The 17051-nt window shown below is 40.7% G+C and overlaps 1 protein-coding gene and 1 long non-coding RNA gene across 4 annotated transcripts in view; one reads left to right on the forward strand and one right to left on the reverse strand.

Moving 5' to 3' along the window:
- The window catches only part of LOC102005256, a 66928-nt gene that overhangs the window by 15646 nt on the left and 34231 nt on the right, over nucleotides 1-17051 (reverse strand). The window contains exon 5 of one of the 2 annotated variants that reach the window (XR_001230937.1): nucleotides 148-336. The exons of the other annotated variant lie outside the window; for it this stretch is intronic. This is a non-coding gene — a long non-coding RNA (uncharacterized LOC102005256). The remainder of the gene's footprint in view (nucleotides 1-147; nucleotides 337-17051) is intronic. 2 annotated transcript variants of the gene reach the window in all.
- Nucleotides 1-17051, forward strand: part of Tmigd1 (transmembrane and immunoglobulin domain containing 1) — a 32480-nt gene that overhangs the window by 3035 nt on the left and 12394 nt on the right. For both annotated transcript variants that reach the window (XM_013503461.1, XM_005402660.2), the window contains exon 3: nucleotides 15673-15779. In XM_013503461.1, coding sequence (XP_013358915.1) covers nucleotides 15698-15779 — 82 coding nt within the window. In that variant the 5' untranslated portion in view covers nucleotides 15673-15697. The remainder of the gene's footprint in view (nucleotides 1-15672; nucleotides 15780-17051) is intronic.

Genomic DNA, 17051 nt, shown 5'->3' on the forward strand with positions numbered 1-17051 from the left:
GTGCTGTTCTGTCTGTGTAGTAGTCAGCTTTGCTTTCTTTTCCTGGGGCTGCTTTGCCTATAGGGCAACCAGTTGTGCTCCTTTCCCATAATAAACTTTCATTGTATTTTTGTTTTAGAACTATTTCTTGTCTAATTTCCATCTTACCTGAGGTAATGACCCACTCTAGCTGGCAATAAAGCCACAGGCCAGGGATACATTCATCTCAGGGATTGATGAGAGATGGGCTGGTTTCCAAGCTCACTCAGGTGGCCTCAGTCATCCTCAGCTGTTGTCTGGAGACTTCCGTCCTTTCCATGTGTGCCTGTCCTCTAGGGCATCATACAACATAGCCAGCTGGCTTCCCCCAGAGCAAGTGAGAGAGAGAGAAAGAGAGGGTGAAGAAGATTGCGGCCACAGTCTTTTTATAACCTAATCTCAAAAGTGACATCTCACTGCATCTGTCCTATTCTGTTTGTTAGGAATAAGTCATAAAGTCCAGCCCACACAGAAATGGAGAAGATTACACAAGAGCATTATGAGAGAGTAAAATATCCTACCTCAAAGAGATTTCTTGGGCATATTTGTAGTTGGTTATTTAGAGAAACTGAAGACATAGCAACAGCTCTGAAAACTCTGTCCTTTTATTTAAAAGAAACTTACATCTGTGTACACTAGTAAATAACAAATATAAGCAGAGACTTTTCTGTCTGATACTCTTTCTGCCTAGGAAAAATATTTCCATAGGAAGAAGAGATTGACAGTCTGACACTTGGCCTACAAGACAACCACAGGGGGACTCCATTTACATAACAAGGCAACCTCCGCTTATTGTGTGCAACCTTACTCCCACACTCCAGCCGTCAGTTACTTTCCCCTTAGAAGCCCAAGGCCTCATTCCTTTGTTAAGCTCCGTGTGAGGATCAACCAGCTCGCCCCGTCTTGAGTCTCACACAGAATGTGTGTGTGACTCTTGTGTGAAGGCATGTAATAAGGTTTGCTTGTTCTCCTTCCTGTTATTTGTCTATTTGTCAGTTTATTTGGTAAATTAAAATAACTGAATCTTGTGTAGGGAAAAGAGTAAGTTTAAAACATCCCTGTAGCATGAATATGAGGAAGCAGTGCTCACTAGAGCCCTTTCAGAGATGGCCTGCTATAGTATCCATATAATTCCATAGGCAAAGCCAAAGCTTGCCTGGAGCAAGCAGGCTGTCATAGGATTCACCGGGTCTTGGTCAGTTTAGTTAAGACTCCTCTACCAGTGATAGCCTATTCAATGGTGTCAAACTTACGGCACACATGCCCCAGCAGGCTGTTTGTGTCATTGAAAGCTCTAAAAGGTTCGCTCTGTGATCCAGAAGGCAGAACTTGTCTGGAATTATAGCTCAGTAGCAGAACATGCACTTAATGGGGTAGGATAGAAGAAATAGAGATAGAATGAAAACTGGAAAATGGTAACTTTTATTTTTTTGTTTTTTTGTTTTTTCTTCCAGTACCAGGAATTGAACTCACAACCTTGCCCTTGCCAGGCAGGTGCTGAGCTGCTGAGCTAAATCCCCAGCCCCCAAAATGGTAACTTTTAAATTGTACTTTTAGGAAAAACTGCAACTTCAGGACACAAAGTTACAGGTACAATGCTGTTTTCCCGTCCAGCAAAGTCACTTGAAAAAATTCCTGAGGCTCCTGAAGATACAATAAGCTTTCAGGTTAGGCCCATGCTTTTCACCTGTAAGTTGAGCCTGCATTTTCCCTGACACAAACATATCCTCAACAAACACAGCAGGACTCTTAAATGGGCAGCATATCTCTAAACTTCAAGCACGTGGAAACCTGTTCCACCAAACAGGTGACCTGACAGATGGGAAGAAAAATGACCTAGAGCATCCATCTTGAAGATACCCCCAAAGACCACATAAAAACTCCCAACCCCAGACCATCCTGAAATTATTTTCTGTGACAGACATCACCCCTACTTCCTATTCTGTGGATAGGGTGAGTTGAGGTCCCCATCTCCTCTTTGAGGGGCCTTTCTGATTCGGGTGACACCTAACATAAGCAAGACCCTGGGTGGGTTCAATTCTCAAAACACAACAAAGAACAACCAAAGGTGGATGGGAGACCTAGTAGTGATATTGGAACACCACAGTCGTGTCCCAAGGTGAGGAAGAATGAAACTGCAGATGGAGGTGGCAGAATAAGAGCAAACTTATTTAAAAGATATGGAGGAAGAAAAGATATAAAGGCAAGAAGTAGAACTCCCTCTCACTGGGAGGGTGTCCTGAGTTGGATGTCCTCACAGAACCACAGGGATGGAGTTTGGCCTAGGGCAGAGCAGGGGCTAGTCTTTGGGATTCTAGTACATGCCAGCATTAATAGGAGGCTATAGGGGATCTTAACTTTGTCCTGCTGCCATATGCCTTGAATGCTGCCAAAGTCCAAAGTCCTGATAGGTACAAGACTTGTAGGTCAAGTCTCCCAAAGGCACAGAATTAGTAGGCACCTTTAAGAACAAAGAGTGAAAACTAAAGTCAAAATGGATCAAAGATCTAAATATTAAAATAGAAACACTAGATCTACTGGAAGACGAAGTAGGTAGAAATCTTGAAGACATAAGGGTAGGCAGAGAGTTCATGAACAAAACTCAAACAACACAAGAAATACTTCAGAGAATCAACAACTAGGATCCCATCCAATTAAACAGTTTTTGCACATCAAAAGAAATCATCAACAGAGTGAAAAGAACATCCATAGAGTGGGAAAAAATTTAGTCAATGATCTCTCAGACAAAGGACTTCTATCTAGAACATAAAAAGAACTGAAAAAAAATCAGGCCCCCAAATTCAAAGACCCAATCCAAAAATAGGCATCTGAGATGCATACATACTTCTCAGATGAAGAAATACAAATGCCAAATAAATATATGAAAAAATGTTCAACATCATTGGACATTCGAGAAATGCAAATTAAAACAACACTGAGATTCCATCTCACCCCAGAAAGAATGGCTGTCATCAAGAAATCAACCAATAACAAATGCTGGAGGCTTTGTGGGGAGAAAGGAACCACCCTTCTCCACTGTTGGTGGGAGTGTAGATTGGTGCAACCACTGTGGAAATCAGTGTGGCGATTCCTCAAAAAACTAGGATTAGAGATCCCATTCAACTCAACTATTCCCCTTCTGGGTATTTTCCCAGAAGAATTAAAAGCATTATACCACAAAGGTATATGTGTACCCATGTTTATAGTAGCACAATTTATAATAACTAAATCTTGGAAACAACTCAAATGCGGTCAACCAAGGAATGGATAAAAAAGATGTAATATTTTTGCAGACTGGAGTACTACTCAGCTATAAAGGATAAATTCAAGGCTTTTATAAGTAAATGGATGCAACTTGAGACCATATTCTAGGTAAAATAAATCAGACTCACATGTGTAAACCTCATATTGTCTCCCTAATGTAAGAAACTAAAAGAGTAAATAAGATCCAAAATATACCGTAGATATTGTGAAAGGGGAGGAAATTGCTCAAAAGGAAAGAACAACTGGGATAGGGGAAAGGAAAACAGAAGGAAGGGAAAAGAAAAAATACCTATCCATACACAGATATATATATATATGTGTGTGTATATATATATATATATATATATATACACACACACACACATATATATACACAAGATCACTAAGATAATTATACTACTAATTTCTATTAGTTCATGAAAAAGAATGGTTTGTATTTATATTGCTTGATTAATTTTTCATGCCTATATCCTGTAATCTAAGCAACTACTTTGGAGATAACAATATGCAATATAGTAACTATTGTTAATCTCCTATTATTGTGTTTTGAAATCTGTATCATTGTTTTCTTCTCTTTAAAATGAAAAAAAAAAAAAAAAGAATAAAGAGTGAGAGTGGCCATAGACAAGGAAGTACAGATAAAGGACAAGCAAAGCTTGTCTACTTCTGGAAGTAGGCAGAGAAAGAACACAAACAAAACATCTCTATAAGACACTGACGTGGACAGTGTTTGCCTTGTGTGTGCAATGCCAGCCAGTGGCTCTTGGGAAACAAGGGCCCTGCCTGTTTTCCTTTCATGTCCTTTGATCCAGGCTGTCAGTGACTTTCTTTAGTGTAACCCACACCCAGGCTTATGCCAGGGCTGAGCTCGGCTCCCACTCTCCCTTTCACAGCATGCCAAGGAACTAACTTTTTCTGGGGACTTTTGGAGCTGACAGCAGCAATGAAGAACATGCGGGTATCTACCAGTTTCTTAGGTCCAAAGTATTCTTTTTGTAAAATGCAAGTCCCATGTTGTGGAAAGGGCAGAAACTCACCTCAGAGAGCAGGAGATTGTCAGTAAAAGTCTATACTGTGGGTATTTTTTCAAGTGCTTCCAAACTACATCTAATGTGATTCTGGGGGTTAAACCCAGGACCTCATGTTAGGCAAGTGCTCTATAACTGAGCCACATCTCTAGCCCCAGTGCTTAATTTTAAGAAACTAGCTAGATTCACTCTATTACTTTTAATCCATTCTCCATTAGTACACGCTGACCCAAGGGGACCTCTAGTTCAAATTCATTTCCCTGTGCCTATTACTTTTAAAGATATTTCTCCAAATTAGGCAGACAGACCTTGATCCAGAAGTGGTCCTGTGGGAGACTCAGTGTGGAGGGGAAGTGCACGGGCCCTTGGGTGTGGCAGACCTACTCTGAAATCAAGATCCTCCCACTGAAGTCCAAAGATAATCATCTGTGGTTGTGGAACAGGAAATAGATGTTTATGTGTGTCTCAAAGGTAAAGCTGGGGAGCTAAAAATATTGACAAAACCTTCGTGGGAAGCAGTTGGAGAAGTAAAAGGGAAATGGAAAAGAGGTCAATTGCTTCAATCCCTAGTACTGAAAGGGGGAAAAAAAGCACTTTCCAACAGTTACCATGGACCAAGCACTTTTGTAGACCTTGAGGAGACAACCATAAAATAAAACAAAGTTGTTGCCATCATTGTTATAATAATAAACCTATTGGTTAAGGACAGAGACATCAAAGTGACTACCAGAAGAAACAGTTGGAAGTCTTAAAAGAGCTGTGTTGGGGTTTAGGAGAGGAGCGACCTGGAGAGAATCACAGCAGGGATTCCTGTTAAGTCCCGCTGTTATTTGATTTAGAATTTTTAAATTTAAGTTGTTATAAACTGTCTGTTCTTTGCTAGCTATATATCCTTAAATTCCCTGGACCACAATTCCTTCATCTGGAAATTGGGGATGATACTGTCTAACATTTTGTGAGTATAGTACTGGGAATTGAACCTAGGACTTCACACTGAACCACATCCCTAGGCTTTTTCTAAAATTTTAAGACAGGGTTTTGCTAAATTACCCAATCCCTCCTAAGCCTTCCAGAATGCTGGGATTACAGCTATGTGCCATCATACCCAGCTTTTTTCTTTTTTGGTTCTGAGGATCAAACCAAGTGTCTGGTGCATGCTAGAGAAGTCTAGCTGGGTGCGGTGGTGCACGCCTATAATCTCAGCATCTGAGAGGCTGATATAGGAGAATTGCCACGAGTTCAAGGCCAGCCTGGGCCACACAGTGAGTTCAAAGCCAGCCTGAACCACACAGTGAGTTCAAAGCCAGCCTGAACCACATAATGAGTTCAAAGCCAGCCTGAATTACACACTAAGACTCTGTTCAAAAAACAAAGAACAAAACAAAAAAAGGAACAACAAAAGACAAGGGCTGTACCACGTAGCTCCATCCTCAGTCCTCTTGAACTCTACAGCAGTACCTAGCATGAAGTAGTTGCACAAATGTCAGTCCCTTCCACATATCTCCCACATAATATTTTGCAGCCTAGGGTCTTCGGGCTGAGATGTAACATCTACTGTTGGGTCTGGCCTGAGCAAGTCACATGACTTTTTTGTCTGTTTCTGTCTATTTGCCCCCAAAATGCTCATCGCAAATTTTTCCACGTGCTAGAGATACAGGATACACATTGGTAAGAATACAGGAAAGTCTTCAAGCTTCTTAAAGAACACTTACCAGGGCTGGGGGGTATAACTTAGTGACACAGGGCTTGCTTATCATGTGTGAGACTCTGGGTTCAATCCAACAAAAACAAAGCGAAAAACCAAAGAACTAAACACTGGCCAAGTCTTAATACAGTTTCCACTTGGATGATATTCTTTTATCTTCTGAGAAGACAGGGTAACCTGATGTCCTGTATTACTGCCTTAGAAGGTTTCACATTTGGATACTTACTCCCTAGGGTACTGAGGGCCTCCTGATGTAAGACCTCCTGATGTCTACCCTGGAAAGACAGGGTAATCTGCAGTCCTGTATTACTGCCTCAGAAGGTTTCACAATCTGATACTTAATCCCTGGGGTACTGAGGGCCTCCTGATGCAAGGCCAAGAACAATTGTGAATTCAGGAAAGAGAGAGATCACTGTCTGGGATCAGGATGTAACTGGTAGAAAAACACTGAAGATGTCAAAGTGACAGAACAAGGGAGATTGCTGAGATCCAGCTGGTCATAAAGAGGACCTTATACCTATGGGCTCCTTTGTGTGTTTGTGCAAACACAAATATACAGGAGTGCTTGCAGGTTCTGTGGTGTGTGTGTGTGTGTGTGTGTGTGTGTATTGGGGTGTGGTGTGGGCAATGCTGTGCTGGTAAATGTCAAACAGTTCTGGGGAGAGCCTTGATTTTTAATGGTAGCCAATCTGAATGATATTGTCACTATGGCCAGTGTAAGGCTATGAAGTTAAAGGCATTGAATACAGGATTGGGGAGAGATACACAGTCAGTTCTCACCAGTAGTTGTAATCAGTTCATGTACATTGTGGGTTGTAAGTTTCCAGCTCCTCTGTTTTTCAAAAACAGGTAACCTCCCTTCTCGCTAGAGTATCTGCTTCTCAAGTTATGGCTATTGCTTTAGGCTTTATTCAGGTTCCCGTTCATATCTCCCAAACAGAATTAATTACTTATTCTGTTACCAAACCAAGCCTGCTTTGCCTGCTAAGCATTGGTCTAGCCACTGAAATAACACATTTTACTAAAGAGAAAAATTCTATTTATAAAGTAGCCAACCACAGGGAGACCAGGGTGCAGATCGCAAATCTGCCTCCCCAGGAATGAAGTTTGAGGAGACTTATGAGCTGAAGGTAGATAAAGCTGATGGAGTTTAATTCCATCAGGGGGTTAATTCTAGAACTAAGGGCAGATAGTTTGCTTAGATTTTCCCTCAGTTTCAATTCCACCCTAACCATTTATTCTTTTGCAAAAGTTCATAGCTCACCACAACTCATAGGAACTCTGTAATGGTCGTTTTGATGTTTTGTTTTTTTTTTCTTTAAAATATACACAGTCACTAGCAAGGCCATTTGTTTATTCAGAAAGCAGTGAACAGGATACTACAGGCCAGTCACTCAACCACCTGCCCTTAAAGATTGGGCAAACTCTGCTGGCTGCATAAAACTGGGCAGGCAAGAGAAGGCAGGCACCCTCAGTTCTTGCCCTTTAAGAATTAATTGGCTGCCAGGTTCTCTGGCATGTGCATGAATACCTTTCTCATCCTGCAGGAAACCCTCTTTTATTAGTTGCGGGGGGGCTTTCCTTTGAAACGCCCCACTCTCTTTCCTCTCTTATGAAATCCTGTATCCTGGAGTCAGTCCAGACTAGATTCAGGACTCATGGAGCCTGACACTATATTTATATACTTTGGTGGTAGGGGGGTGTGGGTGTGAGAGGGGTATTTAGAAAAATAATTCAAAACTACAAACATACAATGACTAGGGTCAGAACCTTTGGAAGGAGTCTGTGGAAACGAAGGTCTCTAAAGCTGAAGCTTCATTAGCTTCCAGTAAATACGTCCCTGTAGCCAGACACAGACTATAATCAGAAGGAAACTGGACATTTGCCTGGTGATGGTAGGTAGTATAAATGTCCTGATTGTTTTCCTTTTGGGTAAGGAGGAAGATTTGGAATTCTGCCCCACCTGCAAACTCTGCCTTCAAAAATGATGCTGGAGGTCATCACCTACCTTCCAAGGAAGCCACTTTATTTTGCCTCATTCCTGCTGTCCCCTGTGGCTTCTCGCCTATCTCTTGGTACGGAACAGACTTGTCATGCCTGTAACTGGCATACCTGCTTCAAGGAAGTAGCTCCTCTAAGCTCTACTTCCAGAAGCATTGTGGGTGAGAAGGGACCTCTAGTGGTCGGTCGTGCAGGTCACCTCACGCCACCTCCTACCTGTTCTCTTAAAGGTGTTCTGGCTTGTTGGAGTTCCAATTGGACGAAGCTCTGGAATAACTGCCCACAGACATATTTTCTGGTTTGCTATCCATCTGGAGTCACAGGGCTTTGTGAAAAGATGTTGGAACATTCACACTTAGGTTACTGTCTCAGTCTTCCCATCTTTCCCCCAAGGCCTGCTAAGCCTTAAAATCCTCACCCCCCAAAAGGTGATAATCTTTAATCTAGGTAGAGGGGAAGATTGAATGGAAGAGCATGTATAAAGAGTGAGCTTGTAATAGGTACTCAATAAAAATTTAGTTCTCTTACTCTTCCCTTCAAGTTAAAATTTCATGGAGGGCAAAGAAGGGAGGAGAATATAGATCAGAGGAATTTTTGTTTTGACATTATGTAGATGGATTATGGAGGGTAAGATAATGTCTTAGTCTGTTCAGGGTCCTTATAAAAATACACATGTATGTGCATGTGCACACGCATGAGCACACACAATTTTTGCCCACACTTTCAGCAGTTTTTCTGATGCTCTAAAAATCATTTACAGCTCGAGAAGCCAAATTAAGAAACTCTGAAGTAAGATATCTGGAAAAGGATGCAACCAACAGTTGAACGGATTCTGAGCCCTCATCTGTCACTAAAGAACAATGTCATTTTAGATAAGTCCTTTTACCTATCTGTATTTCATTTCCCTATTATATAAAACAAAGGTTAGGCAGATGTAGGGTTGCTAGATACAACATAGGATGCCTACTGAAACAGGAATTTGAAAGCAACAATATTTTTAAAAATAGAAGTACATACCAAATATTGTCTTTGTCATTAATGCATATTAATAGTTGCACAGGACTATGCTCCAAAAGTATTCTTTTTTAAAAAAAAAAAACAGGGTCAATTTTGAGACTATGTAGTTCAGGCAGTTTTGAACTCACTATGTATCCCAGGATGGTCTCAAACTTACAGTAATCCTCCTGCCTCCGCCTCCCAAGTGCTGGGATTACAGCCATGTGCCACCACGTCCAGTTCAGTATTCATTATTTAGCTGAAATTTAAAATGAATGCAATGACCTGTATTTTTACTTGCTAAATCTGGCAACCCTAGACAGGTAGCAACTCAGACCTTTTTTTAATGCAAGAAATTGAACCCAGGGCCTCACACATGATAAGCTCTACCATGGAGCTTTACCTCCATCTCAATTCAGGTGTGATTTAAGGTCTAAGATTTTTGGTGAGGAGGGATGGGAAGTTAGAAGATTACTGATCACTGTTTAAGCAGAAAATTCTGAAGTCCTATAACCAGTCTTTTTTTTTTTTTTTTTTGAGATAGGTTTCCACTCCGGTTCAGTCTACCCTGGGCCTTCTATGTAGCTCTGACTGGCCTCAAATTCCCAATCCTCCTGGCTCTCCCTCCTGAGTGCTAGGATTACAGGCATGCAACATCACACTTGGCCTGAGGTGACCAATTTTAAGCAGGTCAATGGATCCTGTGTTGTATTTTAAATGGAAAAGACAGCACACTGTGTTGTTGAATTAACCTAAGAACCACTCTATTACCACTAAGCTGCAACCTCCAGATTTCTAGCTTTTCTGTCACTCTAAAAGCTTCAGTGGCATTTCTAGCGACCTGGCCAGATGACCCAGCAGGCTTGTGGCCCTCCAGCCATTTTCTGAGTTGCTGATCTGTCACATTTAACGTTGGCTGGAAGGCCCAAAGCCTGTGTTGCTCATCAGTCAGCTGCCCCTTCCCTCAAGCCTCTTCTGCCTTCTGGTTGCTTCTCTCTTCCACTCTTCATCCCTATAAAATTGAAAGTATGGTGAGGCCTATTGAACCTGTGAAGCCAGTCTCTGACAGGGCAACCCTAGGAACATATCCTTTTCTGGGGCAGAGCACCGAGCTTATGCCTCTGTTTTGTTTCAGAGTAGGCATCCTGCTCGTCTTTCCCTCCCTTTATTCCTTCAGCTCATGGCTCCTGAGTATCCATCATGCAATAGGCACTGTGCGAGATATTTCCCCTTTGCTAAGAACTTTCATTTTCGTCACCTCAGCCAGTGTCTAGTCCTATAGTCTATGGTTCTCAAAGAGAAATTTATAAGTTACTGTATCAGAGTCACATGGGAGTCTTATTAATGGTGAGATTATCAAACTAATAGAGGAAAGTACCTTGAAATTCCCTGAAGTGATTGTGTGTGTGTGTGTGTGTGTGTGTGTGTGTGTGTGTGTGTGTGTGTGTGTTTTGCTGGGTACCAAATCCAGGGCCTTGTGCATGCTAAGCACATACTCTATTACTGAACTACATCCTCAGCCCCTCATAATTCTTTTTTGTAAAGAGGCACTGAAAGGGTTTATTAGGCAGAAATTAAAAAGTACAGACTTGAAGAAATAGAGTGCAGGACCCCTGAGAGCTGGGGCCATCACCATGGAGGAAGGGAGAGAGAGAGGGAAAGAGAGAAAAAGAGAAAGAGAGAAAGAGAGACAGAGACAGAGAGAGAGAGAGAGAGAGAGAGAGAGAGAGAGAGAGAGAGAGAGAGAGAGGTCTTATTTCCTGGAACGGGGAAAAGTTCATGCTTCTCTCTTCTCTTCAGGGGTGGAAATCCCAGGAAAAGGCCCTCCCCAAGAGCACTGGCCCGCTTTACAGGGGATGGTGGGCCTGATTTGTTTGTTTTAGGGGAGGTGGTTCAAAATTTCTTTGGGTTCTCTCAACCTGCTCCTTCCTCGTGGGACTGGGCTGCTGCTCTCTGCTCTGTCCCTTCAGTTCCTAAGTGTGGCTGTTAGGAAGGATCCTGATTTAACCAGAGGGACGCGGACCTGGACATTGGGTGACTGGCTGGGTCTGCGAGTTGCACTCTTCTTAAAACTATGATTTTTGGCTATGGTTTCCTTGTCTTGTTTATGCATATACTGCTTCCCTCCCACCTGGCTGCGCTACACATTCCAGAGTGGAGCTGGGGTCATCACCATGGAGGGCAGGGCAGTGGTGACACAGGAGAGCCTGGCTTGCCTGTGGGAGTTTCCTCATAATTTTTATACTCATCTTAACCACAAAGTCATGGGTGCCAGTTCCTAGACGCCCTTCCCAGTTACCTTTCCAGAAGTGCCAGGGCCTGGAGAATGTGGAGCATATGGGTGTCTGTTGCTGGAATTTTCAGACTCAAGGCTGCTCTTCCTCTCCCACTCTGAGCTTAAGCTACTTGTAGAAGATATGGAGTATTGAACTCTATTTTGTTTTGTTTTTGTGATGCCAGGATTCAACCTAGGACCTGGTGCATGCTACGTAAGCACTCTAGCACTGAGATATACCCCCAGCCCTGAACTCTATTAATATTTCAACCAGCCAAGCTACTTAAGTTTAATAGTTAACTACTATGCTTAATTACTTATAGAAAAATGATGTGCTCTGTCTGTCAGTTATAGGAAAGAGGAATGTTCTAGGGATGTGCTTAGACAGGCATATCACTTATTTATCTCTCTAAAAGTGATACCATGTTGCTATTCTTTTTTAGCTAGAAATCCTTCTATAGCACCTGAGGACACTCTGCAATGCTACTGACTGTCATTATTAATTTTTCACTCTAGAACCTAAGACACCTGAAGGCCAGGAGCTTTATTTTACTCACTTGTGTCTCTCCCAGGGTACCTATTTTATGTGTGGAATCTATGGAGCACCATTCATCTTGTAGATATAATAGTTTGGTAGAGTTATTACAACAATTTTCCACAGGTGGCAGTAGAGTAACTTTAGAAGCCTCCTTCCCTAATTCAAGACAAAGCCACCATATTGGCTTAGATGGGACTGGCATCCCCAATATTTAGAATACTTAGCACATAGTAAATACACAATAAAAATCTGCTAAGTACATTTCTTTAACATTTTAGTTATAAAAAGTCAGACATACAGAAAATATAGTACAGTGAAATACTATATACAGAAAAAAATATAGTACTATTCATACAGAAAGAATAGTACAAGGAAGAACTATATGTTCCTGTGTAGATTAAGTAAATTTTAGTTAATTTCTGTCATATTTTGTGTTTATTGATTATGATTATGATTAAACACAGGGCCTTGTGCATGCTACGTACACACTATACCACTGAACTAGATTTCTAGCCCTATTTTTGCTAAATCATTTGAAAGTTAGTTGCAATTGTCATACCACTCACCCTCAAACATTTCAGTAGGCCTCTCCAGAGAATTAGGACATTCTCCTATATAACTTCAAAACCATTATCCCATTTACAAATAATTGACCATTATTTTTTAGTATCACCTAGAAAATTGTGGAAGTTGCTATTGGTGTCCTACTGACATCTCCTTGTGCTACATAGAGATTATCCCCTAACAGTTTCCATATATCAAGTAACTTCCTGTATGTCTTTCTCTGGACATTGTTGGCTGGCTTGAGTGAGTGTGCTCTGCCCTCACAGGGCAGGCTAGAAGTGCTAAGGAGCCAAAGTGTCCCTCAAATGGTAAAGGTGAGAAGTTGATTGATAAATACTCAAGCTTGCTTCCCCATAATGAATTGATCATGAGGAGTGTTCACCGAATTTCTCAAAGGTTCCACGGCACAGTTTCCCATAGCAGTAACTTGTTCATTAACATATCCTGTATTAATATTCCTCCCTCCCCTATCTTACTTTCTATGCTTCCTGAGACTGTCTTTAAATAAATTGTTTGCACTCAAAGTTTTGTCTGAGGGTCTTCTTTGGAGGTACCCAGAACCAAGACATCAGTCTAGTGCTAAATTTATTTTAAAATGATAATAGCAAAACAGTCATCCTTTCTTAGGCAGAAATTAAAGGATGACTGATAGGACTGATTTCCTATAGCTCTTGGATCCACAGAGAAGTAAACTCAAAACCTGCTTGGGGGAGATTGTACCCAGCCAATAGGAGTGGCTCTCAGTGATGATCCTTACTTGAACAATGTGATAGTGAGGCTGTGCTTGTTCACTATACCCAACCCAGCCTATCTTAATAATAATAATAAATAATTACTGCTTAATAAGGGCTTGCTGTGCAGCAGTCTTACATACTCCATTTCATTTACTACTCACAGTGACTCTGTAGGGAGGGAACTATTATTATTCCTATTGCATTGATCAAGAACCTGAACTTCAATAGAAGTTAAGCAACCTTTCAAGTCACGTAGCTAGTAAGAGACAGATCTCTGGTGTATTTCACCAATGTGTTAAAATGTACAGGCAACCATAAATATTCTTCTATTTTCACACACAGGGGAACAATAGCACTTGTCAGGTAAAATTTTGCATTGGTAATAACACCATAACACACAGTTTTTTAAATCAATAAAACAAGTTATTACCAATTGCTAATTCTTGGGAGTGTAATGCAAGGATTTCCCAATTAGACGAGAATCTAAAGGATCCCCTAAAATGATCCCCTACCATACCTGGCTTGGCACAGTTTACACACTGGGCTCCCTTTTCCAGCATTATTTAAGTTGTGTGGAGCCTTCGATTATTTTGATTGTTGTGAAAGTCAAATCTCTCCTTAGACTTGTCCTATCACAGTCCCCAAGCTATCAGATTGTCAAAACACATTCATCTCACTTGAATATGACTAAATTAAGCAAGATGTGCTACACACTTTTGCATAATTTCAGGCTTCCATGGAACATTACATCCTTGTTAGTAATATCCAGCCCCACCTAGTAACCTAGGTACACAGGAAAACTCAGATCTTCAGAAGATGTCTTTCCCAATTACTGTCTTCTCTAAGAATCCATAAAGAGAAATAGACTTTGAACCCAATTTATCTTATTTACTTGACCCTACTGTCATAAAGTGTTCAAATTCAAGTATTATAAAGGATAGTAACAAGGACAGAATTCAGGGTCCCAGGCAGAGGAACAGAAGGCCAAGGAAGTCAGCCTTTCAGAGCTCAGCAGGTAAGTGGTGAGTCTCTTGTAGAGAACGTAAAGAGTCAAGTGAGGGAAATTCATTATGAAAGTTGATGTTTTTTGGGAGGAAGGAAAGAGAAGACATCAATTTTCTTGTTTTACAAGGGGATGACTGTGGGGTGAGGTTTGTCAAGAAGCCCATATCCCAGTTTTTGTTGAGTAAACTGTAGTGGAGAATCTTTGAAATGATTATAACAAATTCTGAAATGGTTATAGCAGTGTGATAGAAATATCTTAGGCAAAAAATTTAAATTACGAAAGAATCAATATTAGTACTAATTGCATTTTATGAGAAGACCGATGCAGGCTTGCCAACCGGAGGAGGTGAGCCTGGCAGGACTAAAACTTGCTACTAACTGGACAGGCCTGGGACAGGGGAGGCACAGAGGAGACCTGGAGTAGTTCTAGATATATTCTGGGTCTTGACAGTTAATACCCATGTTAAAGGGATAATACTCCAAGTTGTAAAGTCAATGGAGTAGCCAGGGAGTGGAAAGGATGACTGATATAAAGGGAGAGAATATTAATTTAGGCAAGAGGGTGAGTAAGAGCCTCACCTTGGAAGTCCTGGGGTTTGAATATTCACTCTGACTTTTATCATTTTTAGGATCTTGGGCAAATTGCATCAGCTCTCTAAACCTCTAGAAACTACCTCAACAGGGTGGTTCTAGGGCTTAACTATGATTGAAAGGACATATGTGACAGGCCATTACATAGTATGTGTTTCTACTATATTTATAGAAGTACTCTTTTTTATTTTTTTAGTGCTGGAGAGTAAACCCAGGACCTTGCACATGATTTGCAAGAGCTTTACCCCTAAGCTAAATCTTTGGCTTAGTAGTATTCTTGAAAGGAAGTAAAGAAGACATATTTTTTTTTCCAGATTGAGGTAGAGAATATCTTAAGGAGAGGTATATAGAAGAAAAGGCACAAAAAAGGGAGAAAGAAGGCCTTGATTATTTATTATTTTTAGTCCATACTGAGTCAAAGGAAAGGAATATTAAGAAGTACAAAAATGTTAGCAAGTTTTAAAACTAGAACCTATGTTTCCACTGGGTCCTTCCTGAGTACACACCATTTGAACCTATGGGATTTGATTCTCTATTATCACAGCAACTTTCCAAAAATGACCAGAGAGAGTCTTTCAAAACAAGAATTACTTTGGTTAGTAAAGACTGAGAATAAAGTCAGTTTCATTTCTTTTCCCATTAAAATGACATTCTATTCTATCTTCCCTAGTTTTTCTAGGGAAAACTGATTTTATCTTACCCAGATTGTCCTGTATCTTATAGCCTACTGTATTTCCTTGTGTTTTTCTTTTTGTTACCTTAAAAGAGTTCTTAATACTACAAGTACTTTGAACTTATTCAGATCAGAGTTGTTTAATTAAAAACTAGAAGTAGTACCGTTATAGCTGGGATGACTCATCTGGGACTTTATTTTAAATACCAAATAGACAGGGAAAAGTTCATAAACTCATTGTAGTACAAAGTGCAAAACCAACTGCACTGTTTCCCCCCAGCAGGTTTAACTTCAATTCATTAAAAATGGCATGGGAGAGCAGAAGTCTATTGCAAATGTGCAGATTTCTTCTTGTGGTGATTTTATTTTTGCCATCCAAGACAACAAGTAAGTTAATACTCTCTTTGGCCTCTTTGTAGATAAAGAAACATTTTGCATTTTAAAAAATGATCAAGGGCTGGGGATGTAGCTTAGTGGTAGATCACTTACCTAGTATGTGCAAGGCTAGGTTCAATCCCCAGCACTGAAAAAAAAAAAAAAAAGAAAGGAAGGAAGAGTAATCCCAGCACTCAGAAGGCTGAGTCAGGAGGATCGTTATGAGTTCGAGACCAGCCCAGGCTATAAAGTGAGCTCAAGACCAGCCTGCACTGCACGGCAAGACCCTATCTCAAAAAGAAAAAAAAAAACAAAACCCCCAAAAAAAAAAAAAAAAAGAAGGAAGGAAGAATGGAAGAAAAATCAAGACTGTAATCTTAAATACTTGGGAGGCCGAGACAGGAGGATCATGAGTTCAAAGCTCACCTGCATAGCTTCTTTTTTTTTTTTTTTTTTTTTTTTTTTGGTTTTTCTCCGGTACCGGGAACCGAACTCACGACCTTGCGCTTGCCAGGCAGGCGCTTTTGCCGCTGAGCTAAATCCCCAGCCCCCACACCTGCATAGCTTCTAATGTGGCCTCAAAAAAAGAAAGAAAGAAAAGGAAAAAGAAATTCCAATTTGGAATGGCTGCACAGTTGGTATGGCTCAGAGTATCGGAGTTACTAATACAATAAAAAATTAAATGGAAAATTGTTTTCATGATTCTGATAATACAAGAAGGGTTAAGCATACTATTCTTTCACGAGCAACAGCCAGCATTCTCATACAGTTTAATGCATTTCAATACTAATCTTACCCAAAATAATCTGCTTACTTGAACATACCACACTCACATGAAAATCTTTCCTGCATGTCTCTGCTCCTACCTGAAAGTAGTTTTTCCCCCTCCTGGATTTTAAAAGCAGTACATAGTCATGTTAAAATAAATTAGGCAAGAGGCTAAGGATCAGTACTACAGCATGTACTTAGCACATGCAGAGCCCTGGGTTCAATCTCTAGCACTATGGAAAGAAAAGTTCTATAAAAGAATAAGGAAGGGAAGAAGGCTGGGGTTGTAGCTCCCCAAGGTAGAACAGGTGGCTACCATGTATGAGGCTCGGGCCTAGATCCTCAAGATCACAAAAAACAAAACAAGCAAACAAACAAAAACTATCACAAAATAAAAACTCTTCCAAATCCTGTCATCCATAGGTAACCACTCAATGTTTTGGCATATACTATCCCAAATTTTTAGAAACTAGTAGGCAGTAATCCCACCACCTTTATCAGCAGATTTTTTAAAAG

This window comes from Chinchilla lanigera, unplaced genomic scaffold, assembly GCF_000276665.1.
Source record: "Chinchilla lanigera isolate Chin_1 unplaced genomic scaffold, ChiLan1.0 scaffold00080, whole genome shotgun sequence".
Taxonomy (NCBI): Eukaryota; Metazoa; Chordata; class Mammalia; order Rodentia; family Chinchillidae; genus Chinchilla; species Chinchilla lanigera.